At 40.7% G+C, this 20,292-nt stretch overlaps 1 protein-coding gene across 1 annotated transcript; it reads left to right on the forward strand.

The window, feature by feature from the left end:
• On the forward strand, positions 1 to 15,963 carry LOC141008682 (protein NLRC3-like). Its single transcript, XM_073481132.1, has 10 exons — positions 1 to 252; positions 557 to 679; positions 6,461 to 6,539; positions 6,694 to 6,922; positions 7,100 to 8,882; positions 8,979 to 9,152; positions 9,535 to 9,744; positions 13,407 to 13,461; positions 14,715 to 14,772; positions 14,912 to 15,963. The coding sequence occupies exons 1-10, from the start codon at positions 56 to 58 to the stop codon at positions 15,460 to 15,462; spliced, it is 3,459 nt and encodes a 1,152-aa protein (XP_073337233.1). The 5' UTR covers positions 1 to 55; the 3' UTR covers positions 15,463 to 15,963.
• The last annotated feature ends 4,329 nt before the right edge of the window (positions 15,964 to 20,292 follow it).

Consider the following 20,292-nt stretch of genomic DNA (forward strand, 5'->3'; position numbering starts at 1 on the left):
GATGTTCTGACAGGAGACATGATGTAAAGGCTGATTTCAGTTGATGTGTAGATGAATGATTTGTGTTTCCTCTCCAGATGAAAGTGTGTGTGAGTTGAGCAGCATGAATCAGTGTGAGGACAGAGAGGAGGGAGGCCCTCCCTCTAAAACCACTGGACCTGGACCTGAACCCAGCTGTGTTTCCTTCAAGAGTGACCGGTCAAAAGCTCATCTCATACATTTTAAAGGACAACAACCTCCTGCTGTAAAGAGGTGAGCTGTTAATAACATTAATATGTGACTGATTCATGCTTTAACTGTGGAGAAAGATGTTTTTTGAAACCTGATGTTTATTTTCAGCTTCGTTCTTCTTCACTTAAATTTATATTGTCACTTTAGAAAGCGGCCCAATAGAACCAGTCTTCAACTCTTCATTTCACTTTATTGAATTAGTTTGGTCCAATATTCTCTGAGGTTTATCCCTGATGTTTTCCACTATTTTATGGACAGAAGCTTCTGTGTCTGAAGACTAGAAAGTGAATTAACATCTCTGGTGGTCTTCTTCTCTGTCCAACAGGAGACCAGCCTGTACTGGACCTGGACCTGAACATGGACCTGAGCCCAGCTGTGTTTCCTTCAAGAGTGACCGGTCAAAGAATGAGATCATTCATTTTAAACAAGAACATTCATCAGACAGACAGTAAGTTGTTGTCATGTTGCTCTCTGTAGATGTTTGTCCTCATTAAATCCAGGCTGACCAGTTGTCCTGATGATCTTCATGTTCTCAGAGTGATGATGAAGGTTAGAGCAGGATTAGTATTAAAGGACAGGTTCACATTTTTTCATGTCTGTCCCTAAACAACTCTGACACTACAGTGTTCTTCCTGTGTACAAACAGCAGTGACTCCCCTCCTGCTGAAATCTGACCCCTGCTGCTGAGGAGAGGGCTGTGTGTTATATCTAACCTTACAAGGGTCCGACCGATCCGGACTTCATGGGGCCGGTACCGAATCCCATATTAACGAGTAAAAAACTCTGATAACTAATATATCGGACGATTCAACGTTTTAATTTTTCAAAGAATAAATAAAAACAAATAACTTTTTTTTCTGATCTCTTTTAATATAGTTCAAACTCTTGAGACAAAGATATGAACTGAAGGCAGAACATTTGACTGTTTTACAATATTTATGGAACATCCAAAAAAAACTAATAAAGTTAGTAAAACGTCTAAAGTTACGTGAAGCATTTTGAAACTCAGATGTTCAGTATTTTTTCTTACTGCAAGGCATGTCTGCATGAATATAGCTTATACTTACAAATGATGAATTTCTTATTATCTTTATATTTAGGTAATGGGTCGCTGTATAAGCAACATAATAAGTGAAGTCACTGGAAAAACATGAATTGAAATCCACCTCTTTGATGCCCTCTAGATGTTAACTCAAATGTTCTCTACTCTGTAATTATGAACCATAAAGCCATCATGAACCATGAAGTCATAATGAACCATGAAGTCACCATGAAGTCACAATGAACCATGAAGTCACCATGAAGTCATCATGAACCATGAAGTCATTATGAACCATGAAGTCATTATGAACCATGAAGTCACCATGAAGTCATCATGAACCATGAAGTCATTATGAACCATGAAGTCATTATGAACCATGAAGTCATAATGAACCATGAAGTCACCATGAAGTCATCATGAACCATGAAGTCATTATGAACCACGAAGTCACCATGAACCATGAAGTCACCATGAAGTCATTATGAACCATGAAGTCATCATGAACCATGAAGTCATTATGAACCATGAAGTCACCATGAAGTCATCATGAAGTCATCATGAAGTCATCATGAAGTCATCATGAAGTCATTATGAACCATGAAGTCACCATGAAGTCATCATGAACCATGAAGTCATTATGAACCATGAAGTCATTATGAACCATGAAGTCATTATGAACCATAAAGTCATCATGAACCATGAAGTCATTATGAACCATGAAGTCATAATGAACCATGAAGTCATTATGAACCATGAAGTCATTATGAACCATAAAGTCATCATGAACCATGAAGTCATTATGAACCATGAAGTCATAATGAACCATGAAGTCACCATGAAGTCATCATGAACCATGAAGTCATTATGAACCATGAAGTCATTATGAACCATGAAGTCACCATGAAGTCATCATGAAGTCATCATGAAGTCATTATGAACCATGAAGTCATTATGAACCATGAAGTCACCATGAAGTCATCATGAACCATGAAGTCATTATGAACCATGAAGTCATTATGAACCATGAAGTCATAATGAACCATGAAGTCACCATGAAGTCATCATGAACCATGAAGTCATTATGAACCACGAAGTCACCATGAACCATGAAGTCACCATGAAGTCATTATGAACCATGAAGTCATCATGAACCATGAAGTCATTATGAACCATGAAGTCACCATGAACCATGAAGTCACCATGAAGTCATCATGAACCATGAAGTCACCATGAAGTCATTATGAACCATGAAGTCATCATGAACCATGAAGTCATTATGAACCATGAAGTCATTATGAACCATGAAGTCATTATGAACCATGAAGTCATAATGAACCATGAAGTCACCATGAAGTCATCATGAACCATGAAGTCATTATGAACCACGAAGTCACCATGAACCATGAAGTCACCATGAAGTCATTATGAACCATGAAGTCATCATGAACCATGAAGTCATTATGAACCATGAAGTCACCATGAACCATGAAGTCACCATGAAGTCACCATGAAGTCATCATGAAGTCATCATGAAGTCATCATGAACCATGAAGTCACCATGAACCATGAAGTCACCATGAAGTCATCATGAAGTCATCATGAAGTCATCATGAAGTCATCATGAAGTCATCATGAACCATGAAGTCATTATGAACCATGAAGTCACCATGAACCATGAAGTCACCAGGAAGTCATCATGAACCATGAAGTCATTATGAACCATGAAGTCATCATGAACCATGAAGTCATTTTTCCAATTGAATTCTCTCCAAATCCTGGAGCTAGTGGCCGTGCACTGTGTTTTACACATATTAAACCATTCCTCCTCTGTTATTTGTTCCTTCAACTCTTTTCCCATTTTTCTTTGATATAAAGAGAGGAAGTCTTCCTGCATGACGACAAACCTCTGTATAGGGTTGAGATTACTTTACATTTTTTCCTTCATAGGCTTTCAAAAACACATTAATAACTTCATTATCAGTGTCAGTTTTTATCTCCTTCTCATAATAATCCCTTATCTGTCGGTATCGATATTGTTCATGTTCATCTAGTCCAAATTTATCCCTTAACTTTCCAAAACTCTGCAGCTTCCCCCGCTCGACCATGGTACATATCGCTGTAATGCCTTTTTTCATCCATTGCTTAAACCCTTTATCATTCGTACCAGGCACAAATCTCGAATCAGATGCGAACCAACTCAAAATCTTTGTCTCTTTCTCCAATTTATGTCTTTCAACAACCTTGTTCCATATTTCAACTGTAATTTTAGTTATTGAATCCAATTGGTTACCTAACTTGCGCAATAGTCCTTTGTGTGCTGTTAAGTTTTGTATTTCAATGTCTTTTTGCCCTAATTCTATACTTTTCCATCTTGCAACGTACTCATCCTTGCACCAATATATCAGAGGTCTTATTTGTGCAGCGTAAAAATATTCCCTAAGGCTTGGTAAAGCCAGGCCTCCTTTGTCCTTTGGGAGCTGCAGAGTTTTGTATCTGACCCCGGGTTTCTTTCCTCCCCATATAAACCTCGATATCCACCTATCCCATTCCATGAATTGTTTTTGTGGGATCATCACTGCCAGTGATTGGAACAGATATAAAAGCCTTGGTAGAATGTTTATCTTAATCATCTCTATCCTTGAGCTAAAATCCAAATTAATTATTGACCATCTCTCCAAGTGCCTCCTAATTTTTCCATTTATTTTTGTGTAATTCGCATCATAAAGCTTGTCTAATCCTTTTGTGACATTTACCCCTAAATATTTGATTGATTTAGCATTCAACTTAAGGTTGTATGTTTCCTTTATCTCTTGAGATGGAGAATAATTTATTGACAAAATCTGTGTTATTTGACATTAATTTTGTATCCTGAGAGAGTGATTCCGTCTCATAAATTTTGGAAAACTTTCATTAGGTTGTTTTAGGAAGATTAATATATCATCTGCAAATAACCCTATCTTGTGCTCCTCCTGTCCTATTGTCACCCCTTTAACTTCTTCCTCCTGCCTGATCATCTGAGCTAATGGTTCGACAAACAGTGCGAAGAGACTTGGTGAGAGGCAACAACCCTGCCTCGTTCCCCTTCCCAGATTGAATCGATTCGTCAAATTAACATTTATTTTGATCCTTGCCGTTGGTTCCTGATATATTGACCTAATACAGTTTACAGATTCCTCATTAAATCCAAATTTTTCCAATCCCTTATACAGAAATACCCAATTCACACTGTCGAAAGCCTTTTCCGCATCTATGCTGACCAAAATGACACTTTCTCCCTTCTTTTGTACCTTTTCAATGACATGTAAAGTCCTTCTTATGTTATCTTGTGTTTGCCTTTCTTTAATAAAGCCAGTCTGATCCTCATTAATCAAATCCTGCATAAATGTCTCTAACCTCTTGGCTATAATGGAGGTGTAGAGTTTGTAATCTACATTTAAAATTGATATTGGTCTGTAATTACAACAATATTCTTTATCTTTACCTTCCTTTGGAATGACAGAGATATTAGCCTCTTTCCATGAGGGAGGGATCCTGCCTTTCTTAAGACTATAGTTAAATGATTTGCATAATAGTGGGGTTAACTCCTCTTTAAATGTTTTATAAAAGGAGGCACCCAATCCATCAGCTCCTGGTGATTTCCCTGATTTTGCCCGACTAATTGCGGAAAACACTTTTCAATACTCATCTGGATCGAAACAGCAAACATTCAGTGTAAGAGTAAAAAAACAACATAACATTATTTATAAGAAGTTTATTTGATTCACAGCAGCTACATATCGTGTGTTGACCTCGACAAACTAACTGCATTTTAACGCGAACTTGCAACTAGGACTAGGTGTGACGAGGTCCTGGTCCACCTGCATCATTGAGCACTTCAAGGCCTGCCGGTGTGGCACTGGACAAGTCAAAGAACATGATCCTCACAATGCTGCAGCTGTGGCCTCCTTAACTTTGGCATACATTAGGTTCAAGGTCTTATCCCCTCTGGTGTTGCAGGTCGCACCAGTGAAATATGTTCAGTGTCTTTGAGATATTAACAGGGTTAATAATGTTCCCAGTCGGCAGCCCAGCTGACTCCTGATCCTGGTCCTCTGTTATCCACCCCTGCTGATGCCCAGGCAGACCTCCAGTTAGCAGCCTTGGCCGATCCACAATCTGACCTCCAGCTGCCCACGTCCAGTCCTGCTGCTTCACAGGCATCAAGCCTCAGCCCTGGTGCTCAGTCCCTTGCTCCATGCTGCAGCCACTGGTCTCCGGTGTACTCTCCTGCCCAGCCTCCTGAGGGCTTCCATCTTCTCCACCGACCTCCCACCTGGCCTTCCAAGGGCTTCAGCCCTTTGCCTGTGCCATCTGGTCGCCCTCCTGACCTGCTTCGCCCTTTGCCTCGGCTTCCTTGTTGCCCACTAGACCTGCTTTACCCTTTGGCCCTGCTTCCTGGTCACCAAATGTCTCGCCCCCCAGGCCTTACGCCCAAAAATCCCCAGTTGCCGGTTTTCTCTCTTGTAGTTTCTCCCCACAGGGTGTTGGGGTATCTCAGTAATTCAGAAATACAGCAGATTGTTTTCTCCAGTGAATGCAGTACGCTTCCGTAGGTCCCAGTGTGGCCGTTGTGTCGATAATCACCAAAAGTAACACACAAAAAAGTTAATAAATAACATTTGGGTCACACAAATCAGACAAATTAAATATCAAAATCAAGTTTGGCCTGAGGCCCCTTTTTTTCTCATGTCCTGTTTTTGATCTGAGCAGAAAATCAAAGGTACGAAAAACAAAACAATATTTTCATTTCTTTGGTATCAGATTCATAAACAAACAACTAAATAATGAATCATTTTTTCATTCTCCAATGTTGGAATCTCAATTGAATACAAGTTTATTGAGACTCCTCACCAATTTGCACCGGACAGTTAGCATCCAACTAGCTCGTGTTAGCTGTGTGTTCCTGTCCACAGTATTATAGGGGTCAAGAGCTGGAGGGACTAAACCAGACAAACTGCTGAACCAACCTAGTAAACTGACTGACTGTTGGTTCACAGTGGGATCAGCAGTACGACCAACACTTTGATGTCAGGGGAAACCATCTGATTCAATGATGTCATCAACACTTTAACTCAAAGGACCTTCAGCTTGTGTTTGTCTCTGAGTGGACAGACATAATGTGGCTGATTCTTCATGATTCCTCCACAGAGTCGACCAGGAGAGCTCAGAGGTTCCCAGAGGTCAGTCTGCCCAGCAGCATCAAACACACCTGGACTCCATATTTATGGTCTGTACATGAACAACAACCACTTTAACTTCTGGTCTGTTCACAATAATCTCCATGCTGCACTTTACAGACCAGTGGTGAATCTGTCAAACATGGATCTGATGTTTGGCTCCATAACTTTAAATTGTCTCATTCACATAATATTCTGTTCCAGCTGCTGGAGGAGAACATTGTCACTTTTGTGAAGAACGAGCTGAAGAAGGTCCAGAAGGTTCTGAGTTCAGATCACTCAGAATGCTTAGAGAGTCAGAGGGAGGATGAGGAGGTGTTGGATGGTGAGGATGAAGAGCAGAGGAGGAGCAGCAGAGAGGCATTTCTGAAGATCACACTTCACTTCCTGAGGAGAATGAAGCAGGAGGAGCTGGCTGACTGTCTGCAGAGCAGTAAGAGGATTTCTCTACAGATTTAACATGATGGATAAATGAGATGTTTACTGATGTCTGATGATGATGATGATGATGATAAAAAATCTGTTTATATATGCAACCTTTAGGGGAAGGAAATTGTCTTATTTACTTTATAAATAACTTAATGATCTTGTTTGTTGTGTGTTTATTCAGGAAGTTATTCTGGAGTTTGTCAGCGTAAACTTAAATCTAACCTTCAGAAGAAGTTCCAGTGTGTGTTTGAGGGGATCGCTACAGCAGGAAACCCAACCCTTCTGAATCAGATCTACACAGAGCTCTACATCACAGAGGGAGGGACTGCAGAGGTCAATGATGAACATGAGGTCAGACAGATTGAAACAGCATCCAGGAAACCACACAGACCAGAAACAACAGTCAGACAAGAAGACATCTTTAAAGCCTCACCTGGAAGAGATGAACCAATCAGAACAGTGATGACAGAGGGAGTGGGTGGCATCGGGAAAACAGTCTTAACACAGAAGTTCACTCTGGACTGGGCTGAAGACAAAGCCAACCAGGACATACAGTTCACATTTCCATTCACTTTCAGAGAGCTGAATGTGCTGAAAGAAGAAAAGTTCAGCTTGGTGGAACTTGTTCATCACTTCTTCACTGAAACCAAACAAGCAGGAATCTGCAGCTTTGAAGAGTTCCAGGTTGTGTTCATCTTTGACGGTCTGGATGAGTGTCGACTTCCTCTGGACTTCCACAACACTAAAATCCTGAGTGATGTTAGAGAGTCCACGTCAGTGGCTGTGCTGCTGACAAACCTCATCAGGGGAAACCTGCTTCCCTCTGCTCGCCTCTGGATAACCACACGACCTGCAGCAGCCAATCAGATCCCTCCTGGGTGTGTTGACATGGTGACAGAGGTCAGAGGGTTCACTGACCCACAGAAGGAGGAGTACTTCAGGAAGAGATTCAGAGACAAGAAGCAGACCAGCAGAATCATCTCCCACATCAAGACATCACGAAGCCTCCGCATAATGTGCCACATCCCAGTCTTCTGCTGGATCACTGCTACAGTTCTGGAGGATGTGTTGAAGACCAGAGAGGGAGGAGAGCTGCCCAAGACCCTGACTGAGATGTACATCCACTTCCTGGTGGTTCAGGCCAAAGTGAAGAAGGTCAAGTATGATGGAGGAGCTGAGACAGATCCACACTGGACTCCAGAGAGCAGGAAGATGATTGAGTCTCTGGGAAAACTGGCTTTTGATCAGCTGCAGAAAGGAAACCTGATCTTCTATGAATCAGACCTGACGGAGTGTGGCATCGATATCAGATCAGCCTCAGTGTACTCAGGAGTGTTCACACAGATCTTTAAAGAGGAGAGTGGACTGTACCAGGACAAGGTGTTCTGCTTCGTTCATCTGAGTGTTCAGGAGTTTCTGGCTGCTCTTCATGTCCATCTGCCGTTCATCAACTCTGGAGTCAATCTGCTGGCAGAGGAACAAACAACAGACCGTCAATCTGCAGAGACACGTCTTTACCAGAGTGCTGTGGACAAGGCCTTACAGAGTCCAAATGGACACCTGGACTTGTTCCTCCGCTTCCTCCTGGGTCTTTCATTGCAGACCAATCAGAATCTCCTCAGAGGTCTGCAGACACAGACAGGAAGTAGCTCACAGACCAATCGGGAAACAGTCTGTTACATCAAGAAGAAGTTAGAAGAGACTCTGCCTGCAGAGAGAAGCATCAATCTGTTCCACTGTCTGAATGAACTGAATGATCATTCTCTGGTGAAGGAGATCCAACGGTACCTGAGATCAGGAAGTCTCTCCACAGATAAACTGTCTCCTGCTCAGTGGTCAGCTCTGGTCTTCATCTTACTGTCATCAGAAAAAGATCTGGAGGTGTTTGACCTAAAGAAATACTCTGCTTCAGAGGAGGCTCTTCTGAGGCTGCTGCCAGTGGTCAAAGCCTCCAACAAAGCTCTGTAAGTGTGGAGAAGTTTTTTCAGAATGCAGTAAATGTGCTGTTATTGACCCAAATAGAAATAATTTTCTTGTCCTGCTCATTATTCTTTATCTAGGCTGAGTGGCTGTAACCTCTCAGAGAGAAGCTGTGAAGCTCTGTCCTCAGTTCTCAGCTCCCAGTCCTCTAGTCTGAGAGAGCTGGACCTGAGTAACAACAACCTGCAGGATTCAGGAGTGAAGCTACTTTCTGCTGAACTGAAGAGTTCAGACTGTGTCCTTGAAACTCTCAGGTGAGGATTCATTATTTTATTTCATTATTTTCTGTAACTTTCCAATTGGAGCAGGTCTAGACCAGACAGGGCTGATATATACTGTATATATGTGTGTGTGTGTGTGTGTGTATATATCTTCGAACTGTAATTACTTTGATGATCCTCTGACTTTTAATCTGGTGCCATCATCAGGTCATCATTTTAATCTGTACAATATGTTGGTTCATGACCAAATATTTGCAAAACTAATGGCATTTCCATCAGTTTCAGTTATACTTTGTGTTTAGTGCTAATTAGTAAATTAGTGAAAAATAAGATGATGATTATAATAAACGTTAAACCCATTTTGAATCATCAGGACCAGCTGATCTGTGATGTGTGTTGTTTTGTGTGTCTGCAGGCTGTCAGGCTGTCTGATCACAGAGGAAGGCTGTACTTTTCTGGCCTCAGCTCTGGACTCCAACCCCTCCCATCTGAGAGAGCTGGACCTGAGCTACAATCATCCAGGAGACTCAGGAGTGAAGCTGCTGTCTGCTCGACTGGAGGATCCAGGCTGGAGACTGGAGACTCTCAGTTATGAAGAGTCCTGCTGCAGCCACAGCCAGTCAGTGTGAGACTCTGTATCTCGACTGTAGATGGTTCAGTGTCAGGAGGTCTGCTTGGTTTACTCCACCTCCAGTTGTTCAGTTCAGTTCAGGAGAAAAGGCAGCATAGCTTGAAGCCAAGAGTTGCAAGTGAAGAGAGGAAGATGAGAAGAAGAGATGAAGATCAGTGACCAGGAGAGTCTTGGAACAAACACTCAAGTTATACCTCTTTTTTTCAGACTAGTTCAGTGCCTTTTCAAAATGTGCCTGTTTGATTTGTTGGCCTCTGGTTTTGCTGCTTGATGAACCGTCATCCAAACTACTTCACACTCCACACTGATTGCAGAGGGTTATCAAAACATTAACATTAAATCTAATTTCCACCACGTCACTGCTGTGTTATGATATTAATAATAACAACAGACCCTCTGTGTCAGATGTCTGATCAGAAAATACTGAACCTCAAATTCAAAAGATTTCTGCGACACATGAATGAATTGAATCACTGAATGTCATAAAAACTCTTTCCCTGAACTGGAGAATCAGTTTTTTGCCAAAGTGCTTGACTTTGAACTTAAAATGGTTCTGACATGGATCTTTATCAACACTGGAGTAACTGCATTCTACATCATCAATGAAGTGTATTTGTGCCTCAGTGTGAAACGATCTACAGACTGTAACAACTGTCTGTGGCATCAGTTTAAAGTGAACAGAAGATATAAAACAGTCCAATAACAACGTTAGATGACACAAGGTGGAACATTCCCGTCACATTACCATAACAGCAGCAGTGCATAGATGAATTTAAGATGGGTCAGTGGTGCCATCTTGGCTCTTGTCATGAGGAAACTGCTGCTCCAGCTGAGTTTGGGCTGTTTGGGTAGTTCTCATTATAACAGCCTGCAGGGGCAGGAAAGTTTCAGTGTTTTGCACCGTCAGCAAAATCAAATGACAAAAGAAAAGAAAACATTCAGTGATCAATCATCTGCTCCATTGATTAACATGATATGTGACCTGTGCAGAGCTGCAGCTCTCTACAGTAGTTGGTGGACCTCTGGTTTAATGCTGTTGTAATGTTCTTCAGCCTGGCTCGTAGCTGCTGACTCAGCTTCACTTTCAGCTGTTCTGGAGTTGTGTTAAGGTTCTGCTGGTGGAAATGTAATGTTTCCTGATGTTGTTGCTTCAAAATAAAAGCTTTCAAATTACTACATAATGCAGGACTTTTATTGTGAAGGATGTATAGGAAGTTAAATGCAGGAAGTTGCCATGACAACGTTGCATGAATGGACTTTTAATTTCTCTTCTGTGGCAGCAAACAACACACATGGTTTCAGTTACTAACTGAGTCTATCCACACACTTTATGGCCGACTACAGTAATAACAGCGCGCACTTTACTGTGACTGCAGCAACGTGCTCGTAGCTCTGTCACATACGGGAGAGACTCACTCCCTACAACACAACACAGAGTAGTGTTTGTTGTCACTAATTATAGGGCTGCAACTAACAACTATTTTCATAACCCCTTAATCACATAAAAAGACAAAAGCTGATTTTTCCAGTATTTTATTCAAACAATAAAACATTGCTCTTACATTTTGCTCTTTAGTCTTGTTCAGTTCACTTTCAAACAACTCGCAAATTGTAAAAGCAACATAAATGTATTAGAGTATTGTATATGTATTAGTGTGGAAATGTCTCCATTATAAGATGCATCACGATGCAGAGACAGAGCAGAATGGAGAGTCTGCAGCTCATGTTGATTGTTGATTGTTCGGCCTCAGCTGGCCAAATAAAGTTACGTTGTGACGTTGCTCCCATGTTTTGAACTGTGGGAGGACTTCCAGCTAATGTTACTTATGTAGGAGGGATGTTGGAGGGAGGCAGAGATCATCTGAGAGTGATAAAATAAAGTATTTCTTTAAACGGACATCTCGGGACACGTGTCAGATTTCATGAACTTGCTGTGAAGAACGAACTGGACGAGACTTCTTCCTCACAACAATCACTAATCATGTCGGCCATTTTCACCTGAAGCTAACGTCTGCAGCCATAAATAATAACTGTTACAGCAGCCCAGCTAATCAGCCAAGATCTGAGGAGGTGCTGTCAACTCTGCTGTCCAACTCTGAGAGAGGTGTGTGCAGCAGAGTCAGTAAATGTTTTATCTTAAAGCTGCCATGTGAAAACTATATTATTGTAGACACACGTGAAAGACGCTGCAGATGGATACATGTTTTGTTTGATTATTGAAAAGATGCAGCTTTTGTTTTGTAGCCTGCTGTAGTCTGATTATTGGAAGGACTTTCTGAATAAAAGGGGAATTTAAATGATGAAAAGTAGCCGTGTGCAGTGATATAGATCATTGAGGATGACGAACACTGAGATGCATCGAGAATCGTCGACAGCTGAATTGTAATCGAATCGTGAGGCCGGTGAAGATTCACACCTCTAAAGTTACATGAAGAATGCAAAAGTAAAATATTGTATGTTTTCTAAAGTGCACATAGCACTCCTTCATCCTCCACCATTGATAGAGGCCTCATGTGTGTTAGCAGCATACTGAGGATAGCATCAGTCAGAACAGCTGCTGGCTGTGGTGTCATGGGGCGTCCTTCCTCAGAACGTAGTCACCCATGTTGACTTGTTTCTTTGTGAAGTGAGAGACACAATATTATATAATATCAGTATGCATAGTAGCACAATTCACATGAACCTCAGTGACCTCAGTACATGCCTTGTTGTTTGAGTGAATATTTGCTGATGTAAAGGGCAAATACAGATCAGGCCTGTACAATAAATCACAACAACAACAGAGCAGCACTTCCTCACAAAATGTGAAAAGCATCAACATATTAGAGAAACACATGTTAAACATGTAATAGATTACAAAGGGTTTGTTGAGCCAGTAGATGGAGAAACATTAACAGTCCTACTAGGGGAGAACCCAAAGAGCTGTGATCCAGCAGCAGTCTGTGTTCTGCTGCCACAAACTGAGGGACAGTGAGTGACAGTCAGCTGAGAGTTGTTCATGTTATATGTGATGACACTTATTATTTAGTGTTGTGCTGTTATTGTCAGCTTTGGTTATAGTTCTATCTATGTTGTGTTTTGATCTACTGTACTAGTCTTTACACTAGAATGTTCTTCTTCTTTATCTTCTCAATGTTCGTGCGCTTGCTTTGGCGACATGTTTGTGTTACATCGTGCCAATAAAGATTTTTTTGAATGTAGAAAATGAAATAAAAAGATAAATGGATAAAAAAAGATATCTCTTACTATGACATGAAATATTCTAAAAACTCCTCTTATGTACTCCAGTGTCTCTGACAGTACTTCAGCTAATTACCCAACAGGGGGCGACACTGATCCATCACAAACCTGAGAGCACAGGTGGAAGGTGTTTGTGTCTTAAACGTTGCTTTTTAAATTGAAAGCTGTAATGTAGCCGGGCCCTAATCTTGTGTTTGCAGGAACAACAGGTTTACTAATGGATGAAGTTTATCAGTTCCAAAAGTTCATCCTGTCCAAACTTTTGTCAGTCAGCTTGTCCAACAAACAAATACTGCTGCTCATTAAAGATACTGAACAATAAGTGACTAAAGGGACAGACACTACGGATCAGTGTAGACAGGTTATGGGTTTGAAATGTTTACTAAGTTACCGTGCCGAGTCTCCTTCACCCGTAGTGGCTCCGACATGCTTTCTCTTCAGGTGCTCAGTGATGTGGTGCTACCGTGCCATGTGAGAGCAGCTCTGCACATCTTGTAGCTGTTTTCTTTGAACACTTTAATATAAAGTGCTGCCACACTTTTGATGACTTGGCTCGTACACTTTTCTCTTCTGTAATGTTTGTAGTTCCTGTTGCCTCCGTGGCCTCCGCTATATTGCAAATGCGTAACGGAGCCGATTCAAAAAGGAGATGGCGCGACTCCGAGTAGCTTCCTGTTTCATCACCTGAGCTAACGTGAGGCGCGCCATTGGCTAGAACTGCTGCACTGAATGTGTTTTCCTGACGTATCTTCTGCTCTACCGTCTTTGACTATGAAGTGAAACAGCTCGCTCTGTGCCACAGCGCCTGCATCGCAACGTAAACCAACTAATCCACAATGAAACTGGTTGGCAGCTATTTTTATAATGGATTTAATGGATTAGTTGTTGCAGCCCTAAACATTCTAATATTGAATTCAAAGTCAACACTGCACTTCTTTGAGTCCTCAGCAACAAACCTGCCAAGTATAAAGTAGATTGGATGAACGGTTCTGGAGACATGTGAACCACAGACAGACAGAAAGAAAGACAGATTCCTGGCTTCATAGTCAGATGTTCCTCTGTCACATCTGGACACATCATGTTTAACACAGCAGATTTCAAACTAAGAGACATTTTCTGTCATTTTTTCTGCTTTTAATGGCATCAAACATGACATGAAGTTCTCACAGTAACTATTACTGCTGTAATATACATCAGATATCAATCCAGCACCAAACTCCAATGTTTTCTGATGGATTTATTACGTATAAATTGTATTTGTTTATTTGCTCAGTAAAACAAAGCAGCAGAAACACAGCAAGAACAAAAAGCAGACTGTGCAGGTGAGATTCAGAAAAGCCCTCGAAGCTTCAAACAGGAATCTGACCTCAAACGTTCTGACATCCAAATACAAAAGTCCTATAATATACAAACATAAGCACAAGTTGACATTGGATCAGACAGCAAGCGTAAGGTAGCCCACAGGAAACAGCAACAACATCCAATAAAATAAAGATGAAGTCATAAATCCAAACAGAGGTTTGTGTGTGTTCTCACATGTTGTCGTCCTCTTTCACACACACCAACATCCTGTGGCTCACTCTGTGTGTGAGGAGCGTGGCAGAGGTGAAGAGGTTCAGGGAGAACAGGGAGAAGCAGCCTGATGGACATATTGTGTTTCTGTGTATGAGTCATGTCATGTCCATGTTTGCATGCTGAAAGAGGATGTGCTGCTCTGACCCCCTCCTCCTTTCAGGGTGGAGCCTGCTGGAGTCCGATGGTTGACACCAGGTCTGAGGAAGTGTGAGTGTGTTTTTACTTTGATTCATGAAAACAAAGCAGCTTCACACTGTGACATCACTCAGTCACATCTGTGATGTCATCGTCACACTGATGATACATTAATAACTGCAGCTGTGTTGTGTCTTTTTCTCTCCATCAGATTCCTGTGAGCTCACAGTCGACACAAACACAGTCAACAGAAAGATCAAACTGTCTGACAACAACAGGAAGATGAGACATGTGTTAGAGGATCAGTCATATCCTGATCATCCAGAGAGGTTTGAGCCCTGGTCTCAGCTGCTGTGTAGAACTGGTCTGACTGGTCGCTGTTACTGGGAGGTCGAGTGGAGAGGAAGAGTTCGTATATCAGTGAGTTACAGAAGAATCAGAAGGAGAGGAGACAGTGAAGACTGTGTGTTTGGACTGAATGATCAGTCCTGGAGTCTGTGGTGCTTTGGTGGTCATTACTCTGTCAGGCACAATGACAGACAAACAGACATCTCCTCCTCCTCCTCCTCCTCCTCCTCCTCTGGTAGAGTAGCAGTGTATGTGGACTGTCCTGCTGGCACTCTGTCCTTCTACAGAGTCTCCTCTGACTCACTGATCCACCTCCACACCTTCAACACCACATTCACTGAACCTCTTTATCCTGGATTTGGGTTCTTCAGGTCCAGTCCTGGTTCCTCCTCAGTGTGTCTGTGTGGTGTTTAGTCTGCAGAGTCTCCTGTCACAGAAACATTGTCAGTGCTGAACAGTTGAGTCTGTACAGGATCACAGTCACATCAATCTTTCAGCTTCTTGTAATAAATTCATCAGTGAACTTTGTACAAAATGATTCAAACTGATTGAAAAGATTCTTCATTTACATTTTAAACTTCTTCCACTTCCATTAAATTGTGGAAATTCTGTTGACTTGTACTTTCTGTCATGTGTTGTTTTGAATTCTGGCTCTTGTTCCAATAAAATCCAGAAATATTAGTGAAATGTAAGAAACAGAAAACATTGACTCATCTGTAGCTTTAATTGTAAAGAATCATTGTGAACAAAGTTGTAAATGGACAGTAAAATATGATCAAATGTACTCGACACTCCACCTGAAACACTCTGACTTGTTTCATGTGTTTCTAATGATGAAACAAACAGTTTGATCATGTTGGTTAACACATGTAATTATGTCCGTAGTGACGTCATAAACTGCACAACATCTGTTGATTTCTGTGTGATTATTATATGAGAAGAAAACACATTTTAATGACAATCATTGTGTTTCTCTCAGTGTTTTGTGGCTGTATTTTGAGGATGTTTGTTGGATTTGAATCTGTAAATATGAATCATCACTGACGTCCATTTGTCTGAGATGGTTACTTGCATTATTTGTTGAAGCACACTGGTGCTGAGTTCTGTATGTGTAATAATAATAATAATAAACTTTATTCATACAGCAGTTTTCACAGGTAAAAAGGGCTTTACGAGGTTGAAACGTGATTAAAACATGTCAGAGTTGAGGCCAATAACAGCAGACATGTATAAATAATACAATAAATAAAGAGCAATATGGATGATAATAAAACAGACGAGACATGTTGAAATAAAACAGCGTGGTGGCAGCATTAATAAAAGACTTCCTGCTGATTTAAAAGATGTCAGTGATTGTGCCGCCTCAGAACACCACTGAACATTTCCCTCATTTGATTCCAGGACGACAAACAGTGAAATATGTGTAGTGAAATGTAACAGACTAAGGTATATGGGTCAGTGACATATACACTAGAAAAAAGTGTTTTTTCAAAAACTTCAAATAACAGGCATAAAAATGATTGACTTTTGTTCCACTAACTCTCATCTGTATAGAAACATATGTTGTTTTTAGATTTTCAATTGGAATCAGAAGTTATGTGACAATTTGTTGCATTAGTGCCTAAAATCGTCATATGGTGTGACATGAAAATAATTGTATATAAAATGAAAATGGATTATACCTTTCTTAAGTTACTCACTTTATCAAAGTCCTTTATCATAACTAAACTGTGATCCATTATAGTTTTGTGAAAATTAATTAAATTTGTGTATTATTTTCTAAATCATTGCTCAATGTGAGACCTATGTCGTCAGTCTTTCAACGTATTTTCTATTTATTGTGACAAACCTTGCTATAAAATTATAAAAATATTTGTGACTCTTGCTCATACTATTTTCTATGTATTCCATGAACATTTTCACATTTTATCATTAATAAAGGTATGTTATTTTCACAATTTGGAATGTCACACCACATGATATAGTGTCACACCATATGATCATGTCGCCATGTGTCAATGCAAACCATGTATGAACCTTCCTATTGGTGAGTACTGATCACTCATATGGCAGGAAATATTCATTAGGGTTGAGATGAGATGAGAGTCTCTGCATTTCATAACTGCGTTCCTCTTAGTTGCACTGCCTACAGTGTTCTAGTCCAATGATATTTTAGATATCATGTATTGCCAGGCTTCAAGAAATCTGCCCCAATGCCTTTTGAATCAACAATGAAGGCACCCTCTAAAACCCTCCCTCAGACCTTCCTATTGGTCAGCGAATGGAAACAGACCGTTGTCGTTTACTTTTCTTTTCTTTGCCTCAGCAACTCCTCTCTCCTCGCAGGGTGTCATTATTTGCCTCAAGCTGACAAAAGAAAAGGGAATGTATGGTTTAAGACGAAGACAAAACATTGTTTAGACTTAAACAGCATTCTAAGGTTTCTGTGAAGGGGTCTGCTGTGTCTGTCTGATAAACTAGAAATCTGTATCACCGAATAAAACTAAACTAAACTAAACACAGTCTATTGTGGATAATTACAGCTTTTATGTGATGATGGATGCAAACAAATGTTTAAAAGGACAAAACATACATTAGACTTTGTTATTTATTGTTATATCTGCAGGAAATTACAATTCGTATCAGATGGTGTGATAATCAAAATCATATGGCGTGACAGGCAGACAGGTCACACCATATGATGAAGTGTCACATCATATTATGTTTTCTGCACTTAGCACAACCTTGAGTCTTGTAGCTACACATTAACTTGCTAACAAGATGCTAGCTATAACAAAGCAACATAGATTTACATGTAATTATGACAAAAAAATACAATTTCTTTTGCATTTCTATGAAAAATGTGTCACACCAAAAGACATCTGGAAGTGGGACTTTTGTCAGAGTGCCAACAAAATCTGATTTATTGAAAACATAAAAATGATAACTCACCTCAGAAACCTGTCATGGTCTGGTATTAAAGGGATAGTTCGGATTTTTTGACATGGAAGTTGTATGACATCCTCACCATCAGTGTCGTGCATCAGCAGTGACTTTCCCCCCACTGCGTCCTGTGAGCCGAGGTCTGTCCCGCTGTTGTTGCTGAAGAAAGCAGTTCTGGCTAGTTTGCGGGGTCACGAAGATAAAGCGTTTTGCTTCAAAAAACAATATCCGTTCAAAAGAGTAAAACATTTGCATCACAAAATCATTTACGACAAAAAAGTCAGACCTCACGATCACCTGGCACTACTTTCCCTCCCTTCGTATCACTGCTCGCTTCCGCCTGTTGAAACACCGCGCCGCTCCGTCAGCTGTTTCACGGTGTTTACATGCTCGGATGGTAAACGTAAATATGTCTGACTACGAAACGAGTGATGAAGACATTCCTTTTACCACAGAGCCAAAGGGATTTCTTTATGAAACCGAATACACAAACACCGAGCTTCGTCAAATGGAGTTAGAACGGGCAGAGAGAGAGGAGAGAGACAGAGAAGCGGTCCCAGCTGAAGTTGGACCTGTACAGACAGAACATAGTTGCTGACAGTAATAATAACAATCATCATATAAAAAGGCACCATCTTTAGCTTGTAGATAGTTGTTCTTACCTGGGGTCGTGGCACAGCAGCGCTCTTCAAAACATGTTTCTTCCTCTTTCCTGGGCGTGTAGGAACATAATCGTCCTTGCTGAAGTGTGCACTACACACACGAAGCTTTTTCACCCTTGGCAGTCTCGCTTCAATGTTCAAGCCTATGGCAAGAAGCCAAAGTTGCCTAATAGCAATGTCCATGACAGGAAAGCGGGAAAATATATACGGCGACTTGGTGTGATCTTTGTTGTTGCAACCCGGATAATCGCAAATCCGCACCATTTTTACATATCCTCTTGTCTAATAATCTCGCTAGTACTCACGTTAGCTCTCTCGCACATCTGAGCATGTAAACACCGTGAAACAGTGAAACAGCTGACAGAGCCTGTGTCAACAGGCGGAAGCGCGCAGTGATACGAAGGGAGGGGAAATAGTGGCAGGTGATCGTGAGGTCTGACTTTTTTGTCGTAAACGATTTTGTGATGCAAATGTTTTACTCTTTTGAACGGATATTGTTTTTTGAAGCAAAATGCTTTATCTTCGTGACCCCGCAAACTAGCCATAACTACTTTCTTCAGCAACAACAGCAGGACAGACCTCGGCTCACAGGATGCAGTGGGGGAAAAGTCACTGCTGATGCACGACACTGATGGTGAGGATGTCATACAACTTCATGTCAAAAAATCCGAACTATCCCTTTAATAGTACTGAACAACCTTGCTGAAGAAGGACCTCTCATTCCCAAGGATGTCAAAACAGTTGCCCGTTGAAATATCCCAAAATAGTGTCACACCATGTGATTTTGATTTGTGGGACAAAATCTTTTTGATCAGAACTGACGCAAAACATTATGCTTGGACTTTGAAAAGAGTGGGCTCACAAATAGACATCTGTATTATTTTTCTGTATTGTTTTGAGAATTTTTGCATTTATTTTTCTTAGCTTTATTCAAGTTATTACTTTGAGAAACGAGTGTCGGACAGTCACACCACATGAGTTTTGTTGTGTTTGGTTGACAATTCTGAAAAAATGAGTGATGAACTGTTTTAATGTTGAGTATGTTCACATAAAGCATAATCCTCTGCACAATATTGAGAGGGTTTTTGACAAATATATTTTATATTTATACATGTTTGACACTGAAGACAGCAGAATTGCCATGTCACGTCACACACCCATATACAGACTGAACAGTGTGATATGAGGTCACTGGATACACAACAGCTGTGATTTCTTTTCACCGGCAGAGGGCGTCAACGTCCTCCAATTCCAGCAGAATAATGCTGAATAAAGAGCCAGAGAAAACTCAGAAAGTACTGAGAAATACTGAGGCTTCACACAAATATATGAATTTTACTGTAATACACTTTATTTATACAGCAGCTTTAAACACAGTTTACAAAGTGCTCTGACAATCAAGCAAAATCAGGAAACTCAGGACGACAATATGACTAAAGAATAAAGAGTGAACAGTGGAGATGAACACAATGAAGCCTCATCTGAGGTTAAAACAAGAAGCAGAACAGAACATGTCAAAACACAAACAGTCAGTCAAAGAATACAAGAGATAAACAGGCAAAATCACAGGACAAGAAGAAAAAGTACTAAGAGAATAAATCAATGAAGGAGGATTAGAAGATGACAGGTGAAAAGATTT

This window comes from Pagrus major, chromosome 14 (genome assembly GCF_040436345.1).
Source record: "Pagrus major chromosome 14, Pma_NU_1.0".
NCBI lineage: Eukaryota > Metazoa > Chordata > Actinopteri > Spariformes > Sparidae > Pagrus > Pagrus major.